The 17,036-nt window shown below is 36.9% G+C and overlaps 1 protein-coding gene across 1 annotated transcript in view; it reads left to right on the top strand.

Annotated features, from left to right (window-relative positions):
* The window catches only part of SLC26A8 (solute carrier family 26 member 8), a 76,701-nt gene that overhangs the window by 199 nt on the left and 59,466 nt on the right, over positions 1–17,036 (top strand). The window contains exon 2 of the mRNA XM_072730918.1: positions 5,956–6,095. Coding sequence (XP_072587019.1) covers positions 5,956–6,095 — 140 coding nt within the window. The remainder of the gene's footprint in view (positions 1–5,955; positions 6,096–17,036) is intronic.

Raw genomic sequence — 17,036 nt, 5'->3', positions numbered from 1 at the left:
GTCATTCAGCTACTTTCATGCTGGCAGCAGCAAAACCCTGCTTTACTCCTTCAGTACCTACTTCTGTCTTCCTCTTTTGAATTCCTGTCATCAGGACCCTTAGTTTCCTGTATAATTTTTTTTTCAGTTGTTTGTTTGTTTATAGTTTGTCCTGTAGTATCCTGTTGATTATAAATTTCTTGGGCATAAAGACCTCAGATGTCCCCAACAGCATCTGGGAATAACAATGAATAATACAAATGATAAACTATTGTTGCCAGTCTTCCAACAGCCACAGCCTGTGACAGCCACAGTGACTGGGTAGGTCCCACAGTTCAGGGGCTCTTCACCTGTTTTTGTGCTATGAACCTTTGAGCAGTCTGATAAAGCTTATGAACATCTTTTCAGAAATTCTTTTTTTACTTAAAAAATTGTGGTAAAATAGATATAACCGAAGATTGGCCATTTTAACCGTTTGAAATGTACAAATCTACAGCATTCAGAACATTTCATGATGTTGTGCAACCATCACCACTGCTTTCAAAACTTTTTTCATCACCTCAAACAGAAACTTTGTACCCATTAAGCAATAATTCCTTATTTTCCCCCACCCCTAGCCCCTGGTAACCTCTCCTCTAGGTTCTGTCTCTATGCCTATTGTAGATATTTGTAGATATATCAGGATCACGACCTGAGCAGAAGGCAGACATTCAACCACTGAGCCACCCAGGCATCCCTTGTCTTTCATATCTGGTTTGTTTTTCACTTAGCATAATGTTTTCAAAGTTCATCTATGCTGTAGCATGGATCAGCTCCTCATTTCATCTTATGGCTGTGATACCCCATTGTATGTATATATCATATTTTGTTTATCCATCTGTTGATTCATCCATGGGTTGTTTCCACTTTTTGGCTATTATGAATAATGCTGCTATTAATACTGGCAAAGAGGAGGGATCCCTGGGTGGCTCAGCGGTTTGGCACCTGCCTTTAGCCCAGGGTGTGATCCTGGAGTCCCGGGATTGAGTCCCACATTGGGCTCCCTGCATGAAGCCTGCTTCTCACTCTGCCTGGGTCTCTGCCTCTCTCTCTCTCTCTCTCTCTCTCTCTCTGTGTGTGTGTGTGTGTGTGTGTGTGTGTCATGAATAAATAAATAAAATCTTTTTAAAAATTCTGGAAAAAGAGTATCTAAGAACTTGTTTTCAACACCTTTGGGTTATATACCTGGAAGTGGAATTGTTGGATCATATGGTGATTCTATGTTTAAACTTTTTTAAGATTTTATTTATTTATTTATTCATAAGAGACAGAGACACAGGCAGAGGGAGAAGCAGGATCCTCATAGGGAGCCCAATGTGGGACTCAATCACCAGACCTGGGATCACAACCTGACACTAAAGCAGATGCTCAACTGCTCAGCCACCCAGGCGTCACTTTAATTTTCTGAGGAACTAGCAAACTTTTTCATACAAGCTACAGCATTGTACATTCATACTAGCAATGTACAAGTGTTTTTGCTCCATATCGTCTTCAACTTGTGTTATTTTCCATTTTTTTTTAATTATAGCCATCCTATTAGGCCTGAGGTGGTTATCTCATTGTGGGGTTTGGTTTGTTTGTTTGTTTGTTTTGTTTTGTTTTTGCATTTCCCTAATAACTAAATACGTTGAGCATCTCTTCATGTGCTTTGGTCAGTTTTATGCCTTCTTGGAGGAAATGTCTATTTACTTCCTTTGCCTCTTTTAAAATTAGGTTGTTTTTTTATTGTGGAGTTGTAGTAGTTCTCCATATATCCTGGATATTAAACCTTTATCCAATATATAATTTGCAAATATTTTCTCCACTTCTGTGGACCATCTTTTCTGTGTGCTGATAGTGTCATTTGGTACACAAAAGCTTTTAATTTTCATGAGATCTGATTTATCCATTATTTTGTTTTGTTGCCTGTGGTTTTGATGTCATCTTTAAGAAACTATCATGAAGGGCAGCCCAGGTGGCTCAGCAGTTTAGCACCGCCTTCAGCCCAGGGTGTGATCCTGGAGACCTGGGATCAAGTCCCATGTCAGGCTCCGACATGGAGCCTGCTTCTCCCACTGCCTGTGTTTCTGCCTCTCTCTCTCGCTGCGTGTCTCTCATGAATAAATAAATAAAATCTTTTAAAAAAAAGAAAAAGAAACTATTATGAAATCTAAGATTATGAAGATTTTCCTCTGTTTTCTTTTAAGAGTTTTCTAGATTTAGCTCTTAAATTTAGATTCTTGATTGATTTTGAGTTGATTTTCTATATGGTATAAAGTAAGGGTCTGACTTGATTTTTTCCATATGGAGATCCCATTTTCCCAGCACAATTTGTTGAAGAGACAGTTCTTTCCTCATTAAGTGGTCTTGGCCAGAATATTTTTTAATGCCTAAAATACATAGGATTATAAAGGAAACCAGTTAGTTTGAAATATAGTTCTCAAAATATTTTTTAAATATTACAATTATGTTATTTAATAATGTGAATCTAGTAGCTACCATAATTTCAAGGTAATTGAATATAAATGTTATCTTAAGATCTCTGCAACAATCTTTTTTTTTTTTAAACATTTTTTTTTAATCTTTATTTATTTATGATAGTCACAGAGAGAGAGAGAGAGAGGCAGAGACACAGGCAGAGGGAGAAGCAGGCTCCATGCACCGGGAGCCCGATGTGGGATTCGATCCCGGGTCTCCAGGATCGCACCCTGGGCCAAAGGCAGGCGCCAAACCGCTGCGCCACCCAGGGATCCCCAACAATCTTAATATAAGATGAACATATTGTGATTTCTATTGGTGACAAAGTCAGGTTCTGCTGATACTTTCAGTGGTTTGTTGTAATATTCATCACTAGTGGAAATGCTAAATTTCACTTAGGGGTAGTGAAAATAAAGATATAATTTTTCCTAAGTTCACATACCTACAAATTCTATTTACAGACCCCATCAGTATCACTAGGGGTCCATAGACCTCATTAAGGACCCTTTGACCTACCTCATTATACAAACCCCTAATTATTCAAGTTGTCCTCACTCACACTTGAGATTAATCAATCTCTCTCATCCCTTAATTTATCACTGTGGTTGGCATGTTTTGGATGACAAGACAAGAAGGCCTCCATACCACCCTATTGTAGACCTTCTGACACGTTCTCCTTTGTCCATATCCTGCCTTTTGTCTTGGAGACCCTCCCCAGTCCTACATCACTACTCTCATTTTCTCTACTCCAGATGGCTCAGAAGTCATATGTCAAAGAGGGGATTTGGGGGCACATTGGCTTTGTCTCTACACAAGAAGAGTCTTTTCCTGACTTTTAATTCATCATAAAAAGGTACTACCAAAGAAATTTTAGTCTAACTCCCCTCCACCTGCCCTATGCTTGGACACTTAAATCTGATCAATTCTGCCTCCTAATGGGCTTTTCTAGCAGTTCTTTTTTTTTTTTTTTTTTTTTAAGATTTTATTTATTCATTCATGAGACACACAGAGAGGCAGAGACCCAGGCAGAGGGAGAAGCAGGCTCCATGCAGGGAGCCCAATGTGGGACTCCATCCTAGAACTCCGGGATCACACCCTGAGCTGAAGGCAGACACTCTACAGCTGAGCCACTCAGGCATCCCTTATTCCTTATTTGTAAAACATACAGTTTTATCCACTTCTGGATTTTTAACATGAAAGGTAGCACAACTCTGTGGCTAAGAACAAGACTCAGAAGCCAGATTACTTGGTCTTGAATCCCAGTTCTGCTGCTTCCCAACTGCGTGACTTGAAGTAAGCTATCCAACCCTACCTTGACTCAGTTTCCTCATCTGTAAAAATGTGGATGATACTAGTATCTACTTGATTGTGAGGATTTAAGCAGTATTTGTAAGGCACCTAGCAAATAAAAAACACTATATACATGAGTGTTTTAGTTAAAAAATCTTTGAACTCCATCTCTTCTTTTTTTTTTTTAGATTTATTTATTTATTTGAGAGAAAGAGAGCAAGTTGGGGGGAGTGGCCGAGGGAGAGAATCTTCAGGTAGACTCTGCTCTGAGCCTGACAGAGGGCTCCATCTCATGACCCATGGATCATGACCTGAGCTGAAACCAAGAGTCAGACACTCAACTGACTGAGCCACCCAGGTGCCCCCACCACCTCTTCTTTGACAGAAAATCTCATCTCTTTCCTCATTTTCTTCCTTTTCATTAGCAACTACAAATACTCCCTTTCTTATCAGAATGCCTCCTGTATTTCCACATAGACTCTTAGATTCCTTGCTGTTATGATGCTTTGAATAAAATCCAGATTCATGTCAAAATGCTTATACCGTTCCCCCACTGGATTCAATTCCTATTCCGCTAGTTCTTGCCTTAATATTCTTTTACTTCTAGGGCCTCATCATTCCATGTCCACTGTATTTTTTCCATGCTCAAGATCTTTGATGACTCTGCCTAGGGTGACTTCTGCCCAGTGGCACATGGAGAGAAAGAGAGACTGACCAGATGAAAAACCAAATTGTCCCAGTGACTTGCTCTACTCTCTCCTTTGAGGGTCATAATTGGAGAGACTGTGTACTCACACTGTGTACACCTGCCTAACATTCAGGGACTCTCATAAAATAGCAATGGTCTTTTTCCTGGCTCCCAAACAGAATTTAATAGCTGTCAATATGAACTATGGTGGTAATAGAGTAAATAGAACACTGAAGTAGGCATCAGAAGACCTGGTTTGAAGCCCCAGCTCTGTCAACACTATTATGACCTTGGAAAAATGACATGCTTATTTGGCCTTAATTACCTTAGGGATCATAGTGCTCATAGTTGTGAGAGTCAAACATACGTGAAATTCTTTATGAGCACACTTTTTAGCTTTGGATACACTAAAGTTCTATTTGTTGCTATAGTCAAATCCCAGTTATTCAATTACAGCTCATAGATGAAAAGCCTTCATATTTTTTGCTTTCAGCCCATACTAAATGTAAATAGCAAAAAGCAACTTAAAACCAAATTAGTTTTACTAGTTGATTGATTAACCAGTTGACTGATTGATTAACAATGATTCTGCTGTTTTAGATGATTTGAAGGTTAATGTAGGTTTTCTCAATCTCAGCATCATTAACATTTTGGACTAGAAAATTGTTTCTTGTGGGGGCTGGCCTATGTACTATAGAATGTATAGCAACATCCCTGGCCTCCACCCACTAGATACCAGTAGCACCCTCTCCCTCAATTGTGACACCCAAAAATGTCTCCAGACATTGCCAAATGTCCCCCAGATAACAAAAATGATTCTGATTGATGTTCACTGGGTTAAAAAATAATAAAGCTTTATTTTGTTGCTTTTTCTTTATATGGCTAACTCCTAAAGCATAGGATTCCAATATCTACATTTTCTATAAATTTCCACATACTACAGATCAAAGCCACATAAAGTTAATGTTCAGTAAAAAAAAAAAAACAAAATAGTATATGGGAATAATGTGGATGTGTTAATTGGCCCTGTCTCCCAACAATGTCACATCTCAAAACACTGTCCTTCTCAAGAGAAAGCAGTAACAGTCCATTTTTCTACTGGAAAATTGGTAGGTTTAATTCTTTCCAAACATCCTATTTTGTATGCTAGACGATAAGGCTTAGTTCTTGTCATATATACATGAGATTTGGTTCTCAGCCAGAGGTGACTTTGTCCCCCACAGAATATTTGACAATGTTTGGAGACATTTTTGGGTTGTCACAACTAGGGGAGGGAGTGCTATTGACATCTGGTGGGTGAAGGCCAGGGATGCTGCTAAACATCCCACAATGCATAGGACAGCCCCACAACAAAGAATTATCTCATCCACTATGTCAAAATATCAATAGTGCTAACAAGAAACTCTGTTGTATGGGAAGAATTATGCACCGTGCCTTTTCTTGGTATGTGGGGTTTTTTTCTTTAGAAAATCTAATCAAATCTCTGTTCTTCTTTCTCACAGCTGCTCATGGCACAAATTCCTGAGATGCATACTAACGATCTTTCCTTTCCTGGAGTGGGTGTGTTTGTATCGGTTCAAGGATTGGCTTATTGGAGACTTACTTGCTGGTATAAGTGTTGGCTGTGTGCAAGTTCCCCAAGGTAAGGAAGCCTTTTCACCCACAATCTATCAGACATTGTCTATTTATCCAGAGTAAACAATTACCTGTGTTAGAGGAATAGAAAAAATAGGTGTATTCCAATCACATTACTACCATTTATTCCCTTATCTGCCATATTACTAACTCTTCCAGGGTGGTTCCAAAAGATTCAGTTAGCTTCGGAGCACCCTGATGGCTCAGTTGGTTAAGCATCCAATTCTAGGTTTCAGCTCAGGTCATGATCTCAGGGTCCTGGGATCAATCCCATGTTGGGGCTTTGCTCTCAGTGGAGAGTCTGCTTGAGATTCTCTCTCTCTTTCTCTCCCTCTGCCCCTCCCCTGCTCTCTCTCTCTCTCTCCCTCTCAAATAAATAAAGTAAATCTTTAAAAAAAGACTCAGTTAGTTTACATAGAATACTTTTAAGATACTTGGATTGCCCATTCAAGCATTGGTCTTTTTTTGCTTAATTAGTCATTTAATATTCACACAACTACAATAGTCCTCACTTGGCATTGGTTATACTTAGGTAAAGAATAGGAAACACAGCATGCTAACATCTCTTCAGTAAGTTACACACACAGCAGTCCAGGGGCCACTCTTTGGTCTTCCAAGTGGCAGTTCAGATAGAAGACAACAAAATCAAACAGACAGAGGTACAGGAGCTAATTGGGCTTTAGAAGCCTCATTTCCTGAATAGGAACCAACATCTCTTGTAATTCTCATAACTGTTGTTTTCAGAGTCCCACAAATGGCATGCCCAATTACAAGAGTTATCGTGCTCAGAAAAGCTCAAAGCCAATGATTCCCACTGGATATTTAGCCTTCATTCACAATCTTCTTGGTCCACGTACAGAATAATCAGGCATTTTTACCATAACCAATGTTGGCTGGTAACACAGCTGACATTTCACCGTTACCAGATTCCCAAAGGAAGAGCTAGAAAGTTAATCCAACACCAAATTTATCCACAGAGAAGGAGAAAAGATTTTATTAATCCTTTACTTAGTAGTTCACAATTCCCTACTAGTATTTAAGCACTGTTTCTCTATCCTTCTGGGGCCAGTCAGGCAGGTATGAAACCTGTGATCATATAGGTTGTATAAAGTACAAAAGAGGCCAAAAAAGGGTCAAGTGGTAGCTAACATCCAACTCTGGCACAAGGCTGTTAGTTGGAGAAAAGGGATCTCTTTTTAAGAGCTCAGTTGTCCTACAGTAAAAATTGACTTTTTTTTCTTTTGGCATTCAATTCTACAAATTTGTACACATGTATGGATTTATGTTACCACCACAAAATGAAGAAACAGAACAGTTCTGTCAGCCCCAAAACACTCTTGTGCCATTCCTTTTAGTCCCATCCTCCCCTGGCAACCACTGATCTGTTCTCTATTACCACAGTTCTGCCTTTTTGAGACTATCATCTGAATGGACTCATATAATATGTAACTGCCAAAGGCTGGCTTCCTCAATTCAGCATGATGTCTTTGAAATTAGTGGGAATTGTAATATGCATCAATAGCTTTATTGCTGAATAGATTGTCCATTGCATGGCTGTGGATGAGAAACCAGAGTTTCTCATTCACATGTTGGTAGACATTTCATGTCTAGTTTTTGTCCCAAATAAAGTTTCTATGAACATTCCAGTACAGGTTTTTATGAAAACATAGTTTTCATTTCTCTAAGGTAAATACCCAGGAGTGGTATTGCTGGTCATACGGTAGGTATGTGTTTAACTTTATAAGAAACTACCAAACTGTTTTCCAGAGTGGCTGTACCTACCATTGTTCATTCCTACCAACAATGTATGAGGATTTTAGTTCCTCCACACCCTTCGCTTGATGTTGCCTGTATTTTTAAACTAAACTTCCTATTTTGAAATAATTATAGATTCAGAAGAGGTGCCGGGTGGCACTGTCAGTTAAGTGTCTGGCTCTTATTTTCAGTGCAGGGCATGATCTCAAGGTCATGAGATAGAGCCTGCATCGGGCTCCAAGCTCAGCAAGGAGTCTGCTTGAGATTACCTCTCTCCCTCTCCTTCTGCCTCCTCTTCTCCCCACTTGTACTCTCTTTCTCTTGCTCACTCTCACTCTCTCTATAAAACAAATCTCTAAACAATATATAGATTCACATGCATTTGAAAGAAACTGCAGAGAGATTCCTTGTATCCTTTCTCCACTTTCCCAAATGGCAACATCTTACAAGACTACAGTTCAATCCCACAACCAGGGTATTAACATTGATATAGTCAAGATATAGAACATTTCCACCACTACAAGGGATCCCTCATGTCGCCTTTTTATATTACCCCCACTTGCCTCTTGCTCTCATTTCCTCCTTAACCCTGGCAACCACTCACCTGTTCTTCATGTCTAGAATGTTGTCATTTCAAGAAAGTTATATAAAATACAGTCATATAGTTTGGAACTCTTTGAGATTGCCTTTTTTTTTTTTCCACTCATCTTAATTCTCTGAAGATTCATCTAGGTTTTTGTCTGTATCAATAGTTTTTCCTTTTTATTGCTGAGTGGTATTCCATGCTATGGATACACCATAGTTTATTTAAACATAAACACCCTTAAAGTATGTCTGGATTATTTTCAGGCTTTGGCTATTACAAATATAGCTGCTGGGATCCCTGGGTGGCTCAGCAGTTTAGTGCCTGCCTTCGGCCTAGGGCATGATCCTGGAGTCCCAGGATCGAGTCCCATATCGGGCTCCCTGCATGGAGCCTGCTTCTCCCTCTGTCTGTGTCTCTGCCTCTGTGTGTGTGTGTGTGTGTGTGTGTGTGTGTGTGTGCCATGAAAAAATAAATAAAATCTTAAAACAAAAAAAAAACAAATATAGCTGCTATGAACATTTGTGTGTAGGTTAACGAACATAGTATTCATTTCTCTGGGATAAATGTCCAGGAGCACAAGATTATAGAATATAGAATATATTATAGAATAGTTATATCTTTAGATTTTTAAGAAACTGCCAACCTGTGTTCTAGAATGGTTGTATCATTTTATATTCCCACCAGCAATCTATGAGTGATCCAATTGCTCTGCATCCTCACTAACACTTGATAACACTACTGTTTTTTTCCTTTTTAGCCATTTTAATAAGGATGTCTGAGATCTCATTGTAGTTTCAGTTTGCATTTTCCTAATGCCTAATGATGTTTAAGATCTCCTATGCCATTTCCCCACTTGAATATTTTAATGAAATAGTTCTTCTTGTCTTTTGTTCATGTTCTAATTGGATTATTTACATTTTCACTGTTGAGTTTCAAGAGTTATTCATGTATTCTAGATATTGGTCCTTTATCTTTTGTGTTTTATAAATATTTTCTCCCAATCTGTAGCCTGTCTTTTCATCCTTTTAACAGAGTATATACAGAGCAAAAGTCTTCATTTTGATGAAGGCTAGATTTTATTATCTTTTGTAGCCATTCTAAGAGTTATGTAGTGATGTCTCATTGTGGCTTTAATTTGTATTTCCCTAATGGCTAATGAGATTGAACATCTTTTCATGTTCATATTTGCTATCCTCATAACCTCTTTTTTTTTAAGATATTTACTTATTTGTTACTTGAGAGAGAGAGAGAAAGAGCATGAGCTCTTAGTCATGAGCTGGAGAGGGAGAGGACAGACAGGCAGAGAGAATCTCAAGCAGACTCCACACTGAGCATGGAGCCCCACATGGGGCTCAGTCTTGCTATGCTGAGATCATAACCTGAGCCAAAACCGAGAGTCAACCACTCAACTGACTATGCCACCCACGCACCCCTATACTCATCTCACATCCTTTTTAGTGAGATGATTGTTCAACAACTTTGACCAATTTTTTAATTGGAAAAAAATTTTTGTTTTCTACTGTTAATTTTTGAGACTTCTTGATATATTCTGGATACAAGTCCTTTGTCAGATAGGTGGTTTGCAAATATTTTCTCTGAGTCTATAGCTTATCTTTTCACTCTCTTAATAGTGTATTTGACAGAACAAACAGTTTTAATTTTGATGAAGTCCAATTTATCCTTTTTTTCTTTTATGAATTGTGCTTTTCCTATTGTATATAAGAACCTTTCTAATCCCATGTCACAAAGATTTTCTTTTATGTTTTCTCCTAAAAGTCCTATAGTTTTATGTTTTACATGTAGATCTATGATCTATTTTGAGTTAATCCTTACATACAGTATGAAGTTTAGGTCAAAGTTTATTTTTTGTTACATATTTAACATCATTTTTAAAGAAGGCTATCACTCACTGAATGTTTTTACGCTTTTCTCAAAGATAAAATAGCCATATTTTTGTGGGTCCATTTCTGGACTCTATTCTGTTCCATTGATCTAGTTGTCTATCTCTTTACAAATATCAATGTCTTGATTATTGTATTTTTATAGTGAGTCTTAAAATTGGGTAGTGTGATCCCTCCAATTTTGTTCTTTTTCAAAATTGTTTTAGCTATTTTTCTATATAAATTTTATCATCAGCTTGTTTATGCCAAAAAAAAAATCCTACTGAGATATGGATAGCTGTTACATTAACTCCATAGAGCACTTTGGGGATAATTGATATCTTTATGTTGAGTTTCCAACCCATGATCATGGTATATATCTTCATTTACTTTGGCCTTCTTTGATTTCCTTCATTAGCATTTGTATTTCCTTCATTAGCATACAGATCCTGCAAATGTTTTGTTAGAATTCTATCTAAGCATTTCATTTTGGAGGAGATACTGATTGTGGTAATTAAAAACAGTTTGGGTTTCCAATTATTCATTGTTTACATATAGAAATACAATTGATCTGTGTGTTCACTTTGCATCCTGCAACTCATTTATTAGTTCTAAGAATCTTCTGTAGATTCCTTGGTATTTACTCCATTGATAATCATGTCACCTGCTAATAGGGACAGTTGTGCTTCTTTCTAATCTGAATGACTTTTATGACTTTATCTTGCTTATTGTGTTGGCTAAGACTTCCATTACTATGCTGAATAAGAGTGGTGAGAATAGACATTTTTACCTTGTTCCTGATCTTAGGAGGGAAAGGATTCAATTTTTCACAGTTAAGTATGATGTTAGCTGTAGGATTTTTGTAGATGCTCTTTATTAGGTGGAGGAACTTTCCATCTATTCTAGCTTGCTGAGAATTTTTATCATGAATGGATATTGTATTTTGTCCAATGATTTTTCTATAATATTGACGTGACCATGTATTTTTCTATTTAGATTGTTAATATGGTAGATTACATTAATTAATTTTTAAATATTGAGCCAGCTTTGCATTCCCAAAATAAAGGAGTACCTTTTAAAATTTCTATATGGTAGCTATAAATCAAAATGTTCCGTTTGTATGAGTACATTTACTTCCAGAAAAGTATCAGAAAGTCTCTAGAGGGCTACAATGAGGGACCTGAACTCTTGGTACTGATGCTTTAACTGTGAGTCCTCTACTGACTCCCACTTATCAAAGGTCCTTCATTTATGGTCAAAATTGAGGACATCTCATTACTAAATTATCAAATCATCAGTATAATTTCACACCAAAAGAAGAATGGCATTAGGGTGTAAAGGTTTACCCAGCATCCAGCATACTATCTAGCACATAGTGGGTAGTTAAGTTCTTTGGTGAATAATAATGATCACATAACTACATGAATGAATGAATCTGAGCAACACTTGCTAACTGACTAAGGGATTCTATATTATTTTAAGTAGTGTGAATAATGAAATAATTTGTAATATAAATAATTCAAAAGTTTTATTTGTATTTGAATAGGTAGTACCCAACAACTTAATACTATCCTTCAAATGAAACAAAAATACTACAGGTGAAGAACTTATTTAAAAAGTGCTAGATCTTCCTGACAGTAGAATTTCAATTTATAAACATAAAAGAAAATAGAAAATCACCATTAGGGAAACACCAGAGTAATAATTGCCATAGATAAAATCCACTAACAGATGTTAAAATTAGTGGGTGGAAGTTTGCAAACTATTTAAGGAGATTTTCATAGTTTCAGAGTTTCTTCCTCAAAATATTTGCTACCTACTTCACTACTCTAGAGTAGAGAACTTGGGAAAAACAGCCTGAACCAAGTGATCAATGCTATGTCATTACCAGCAGTAAGATATACAGAGACTTCTGAATCCTGTGATATGAAGGACACAACATCATATCTGTAGCATTCTCGCCAAAGACATTTAACTTTAGTATAATTGTGCAGACACCTAAGACTAACCCCAAAATGAGGGGCATTTGACAAAATAACTGATCTGTTAATACTCCTTCAAAGTGTCAAAGTCAAGAAAAACAAGTATTCTAAAACAAAAAAAAAGAAAAGAAAAAAGAAAAAAACAAGTAAAGGCTGAGGAACTATTATAGTTTGCAGGGTTCAGGAGAAATAACTAAATGGAATGTGGAATTCTGGATAGAGTCCAGGTACAGAAAAAGAAAATTAATGGGAAAACTAATGAGATTCAAATAAAGTCTTTAGTTATTTTATAAGGTTAATTTTCTGATTCTGATCATTATACTCTATGTGAAATGTTAACATTAGGAGAAGCTAAGTAAAGGATATACAAGAAGCTATTATTTTTGTAACTTTTCTATAGATCTAAAATTAGTTCAAATTAAAATTTTTTTTAAGTAGTGGAAAGTTTGGAAATTAGTTTTCCCTTTATTTTTCCAAAGCCTAATCTTAACTGAGATTAGACCACTTAGTTCTCAGGCTCTCTTACCAAGTAATTCTCTTACTTTTCTGTATGGGGAAGTTATTTGAAACCCTACATTTCAGAGCACTTGGGTGGCTCAATCATTTGGGCAGCCAGCTCTTGATTTCAAATCAGGTCATGGTCTCGGGGTCCTGAGATAGAGCCCTGCATCAGGATCTGTACTCAGCAGGGAGTCTGCTTGAAGATACTCTCTCCCTCTCCTTCGGCCCCTCCCCCTGCTTACTGTCTCTCAAAAATAAACAAATAAATCTTTTAAAAAAAGAAACCTTACATTTCAAAATGTATGTTGCATATCACAGGTAAATAAGGGTTGGGGCACCTGACTGGCTCAGTTGGTGGAACATGAAACCTGATCTCAGGGTCATGAGTTCAACCCCATGTTGAGTGTAGAGCTTACTTAAAAAATAAATAAACAAAATATATTTTTAAAAAAGAGTAAATTGGGGCTATTTAACATTATACTGGAATTCATAAGCAGTATAACAAGGTGAGAAAAAGAAATATAAGGTATAAGAATTATAAAGGAAGAAAAAAATTTCATTATTTATAGGTGATTTTTTAATGAAGAAAATAATCTACCAATAAATTAATAAAATTAATACGATTTTATCAAGTTTGCTGGATACAAGATCAATATATAAAAATCAAGTATATTCTTATGTACCTGCAGGAAACAGAAAGTGAAATTTTTTAAAAGATACCATTTACCAAAGCATAATAAATATGAAATAAGTTGTAATGAAACTAAGAAAAAGTAGGTAAGGTTTCTTTAGAAAAATTATACAACTTTACTGAGTACTATTAATTAAATTAATTGAAAACTAGCACGTTCATGAGTTAGAAGACTCAATATTTAAAGATCTCAGTCTCTCAAAATAAACTTTATAGATTCATTATAATTTTAATGTAAATCTCAACAGGATTTTTTTTCAACAGGATTTTTTAATGGAACATTATAAACAGATTCTAAAATGTATGTGTAAATGCAAAAAGCCAAGAATGCCATATTCTTTTGAAGCACAGCACAAGAAGGCTTACTTCTCCAATTATCAAAATTTAATATAAAGTTGTAATATTTAAGATACAGGCCAACAAAAGTAAACAGAATAAGTAAACATTCATATATGCATATATTGGAATACATGGAAGGAACATGAGCAATCTCAAGCAACTTACCACCACATGGAGGACTGTTATATACATGATATTGAACAAAAGAAGCAGAAATAAAATTTTCATACAGTGTAACTCCATCAATATAAAATCCAAACTGAAAATTCAAATTGAACTAAACTGTATTGTTTAGAAATATGTACATTACTGGTAAAACTATAAAGCAAAGCAAAGAAATTATTATCATAAAAAGTCAAAATAATGAATACCTTTGTGGAAATAGGTGGAATTATAATCAAAGACCTGGATGGTGGTAACAAAGATGTTTGTTTTATAAGTATTTATTCAGCTCAGCATCTATTTTTTTTAAGATTTTATTTGTTATTTGACAGAGAGAGAGTACACAAGCATGGGGAGAAGCAGAGGGAGAGGGAGAAGCAGACTCCCTGCTGAGCAGAGAGCTCAACGTGGGCTCAGTCCCAAGACCCCAAGAATCATGACCTGAGCTGAAGGCAGACGCTTAACCAACTGAGCCACCCAGACCTCCAACATCTAGTTTTTTAAGATTTATCTATTTATTTATTTGAGAGAGAGTGTGTGTGCATGAGAGAGGGCATAAGTTGAGAGAGGGGCAGAAGGGGAGAATCCCAAGCAGACTCCTTATTGAGCACAAAGCCCAATCCAGGGCTTAATCCCACATCCTGAAATCATGACCTGAGCCAAAACCAAGAGTCAGTCAGTCAACCAACTGAGCCAGCTAGGCACCCCATCAAGATCTATTTTAATGCACTTTCTATATGTATGTTATATTTCACAATAAAAATGGGCATTTTTTGACTAACATCAAAACTGTTACTAAACTAATTACTACAAAATAGCAAGACAGTATGGTATTACAGAGATATACAATTAGACCAATGAAACAGAAAAGAGATACACAGATATATGTTGCACAGTTTATATCAGATGTGTCACTATAGAAACAAACTTCTTAATGAATGATATGAAACATCTGGATACTTACTTAAAAAATTTTTAGGGGCACCTGGGTGGCTCTTGATCTCAGCTCAGATCTTGATCTCAGGGCTCCATGCTGGGTGTAGAACTTATTAAAAACAATAACAACAAGAAAAAACAATTTTTAGACCTCTACCTAATGCCATACACAAAAATCTATTCCTGGTAGATTAAAGACCTAAATGTGAAAGGTAAAACCATAAAATTTTTTAAGAATTATGTAGGGCAATATTTTCATGATCTTGAGGTAAAAAAATGATTTCTCAAGACATAAGAAGTACTAGCCTGCCTAAGAGGAAAAGACTAATAAATTAATAAAGTAAAAGTCTTGTTCATTCAAAGACACACAAAGATTGAAAAGCAAACCACAGAAAGGGAGAGATATTTGTAATACACACACTCAGCAAAAGACTTAAATCTGCAATATATATACTCCTACAAATCCATAAGGAAACAACTCAATGAGATTGATCAAGATTATTGAAGTGAAAAGTGAAATTTGAGTTACATGCTAACTCACACACACTAAAATGGAACTTGTACAATGATGCACCAAGAGGCATGTACAAAAATATTCCTGGCAATGTTGTTCCCAGTAGCCCCGAACTGGAAACAAAAACAGGAGCCTGTGCAAGCCTAGAGACCAAGAAAATAGGGAGATTGCTGCCTTGGATCCTGATGGTTTTTTAGTTACTGTTCCAGTCTCTGCTGAGGCCTAACTGCCTTTTATACTCTTTTAGTAAATTTCCTGTTTTGCTTAAGCTAATTTAAACAATTTCTCTGTGTGTGTGTTTTCTTGGTTTTTTGCTTTTGCAATCATTAGAGGTTTGCTTTGAAAAGAAATGCAGAAGGAGAAACTATAAATTATAAAGATTTAAGAGACCCATCAACTGATATGAAAGCTTCATTTAGGTCCTGATATGAACACAAAGATTGTAAAAAATAGTACAACATATAATAGCAAATAATATTTTTTAAAGATCACTCCAAAACCCACCATATCTTTGGCTGAAGGTTTCTCATGTGGTTGTAGTCAAGCTGTCAGTCATCTCAAGGCTTCAGTAGAAGCTGGAGATCAGCCTTTAGGCTCACTCATGCATTTGCTGCCAGGCCTGGGTTTCTCACCTTGTGGGCCTCTCCAACAGTGCTTGAGTATCCTCCTAATATGGTAGCTGGGACCAGCTGCATGCAGAATTCCTACTTTAAAAACTATTCAGATGGAGACCCAGGATCGAATCCCACATCGGGCTCCTGGTGCATGGAGCCTGCTTCTCCCTCTGCCTGTGTCTCTGCCTCTCTCTTGCTCTCTGTGTGACTATCATAAATAAATAAAAATTAAAAAAAAAAAAAAGGGATCCCTGGGTGGCGCAGCGGTTTGGCGCCTGCCTTTGGCCCAGGGCGCGATCCTGGAGACCCAGGATCGAATCCCACATCGGGCTCCCAGTGCATGGAGCCTGTTTCTCCCTCTGCCTGTGTCTCTGCCTCTCTCTTGCTCTCTGTGTGACTATCATAAATAAATAAAAATTAAAAAAAAACTATTCAGAATTTCAAGATGGTCAGAGTAGAGCATTAAGGCAAGTGTGGAACCTTCTAAGCCCTGTTTAATTGCATAGGTCACACACTCTTGAAGCCAAGTCTTGCAGCTGGTGAGAGATAGTCAGAGAGCAACCAGGACAGAAGCATCGTACAACCTACTCTCAAAAGTGACATCCTATCATTTTTGTTGTACTCTCACTTATTAGATATGAGTTACTAGGTCCATCCCCCACTAAAGGGGTAGGGATCACACAGAGGCATGAATACCAATCAGCCATTGCAGATCATCTTAGAGGCCCTCTAAGGCCACAACAACCATCTATGAGATAAGCAGGGAAATTTGAGCATTGACTGAATATTTGATAAAGAACCATTATTAATTTCTTAAATATAATGATGGTATTGTAGTTAAATTAAAAAGAGGGTCTCCTTCTGGGGCACCTGTTTGGCTTAGTCAATAGAGCATGAGACTTTGATCTCAGGGTTGTGAGTTTGAGCCCCACATTGGGCACACAGATTACTTAAAAAAAAAGAGGGTCTTCTTTTAAATATCTACAGA

Source organism: Vulpes vulpes, chromosome 1 (assembly GCF_048418805.1).
Source record: "Vulpes vulpes isolate BD-2025 chromosome 1, VulVul3, whole genome shotgun sequence".
Lineage (NCBI taxonomy): Eukaryota > Metazoa > Chordata > Mammalia > Carnivora > Canidae > Vulpes > Vulpes vulpes.
This window is presented reverse-complemented; position numbering and strand designations above follow the sequence as displayed.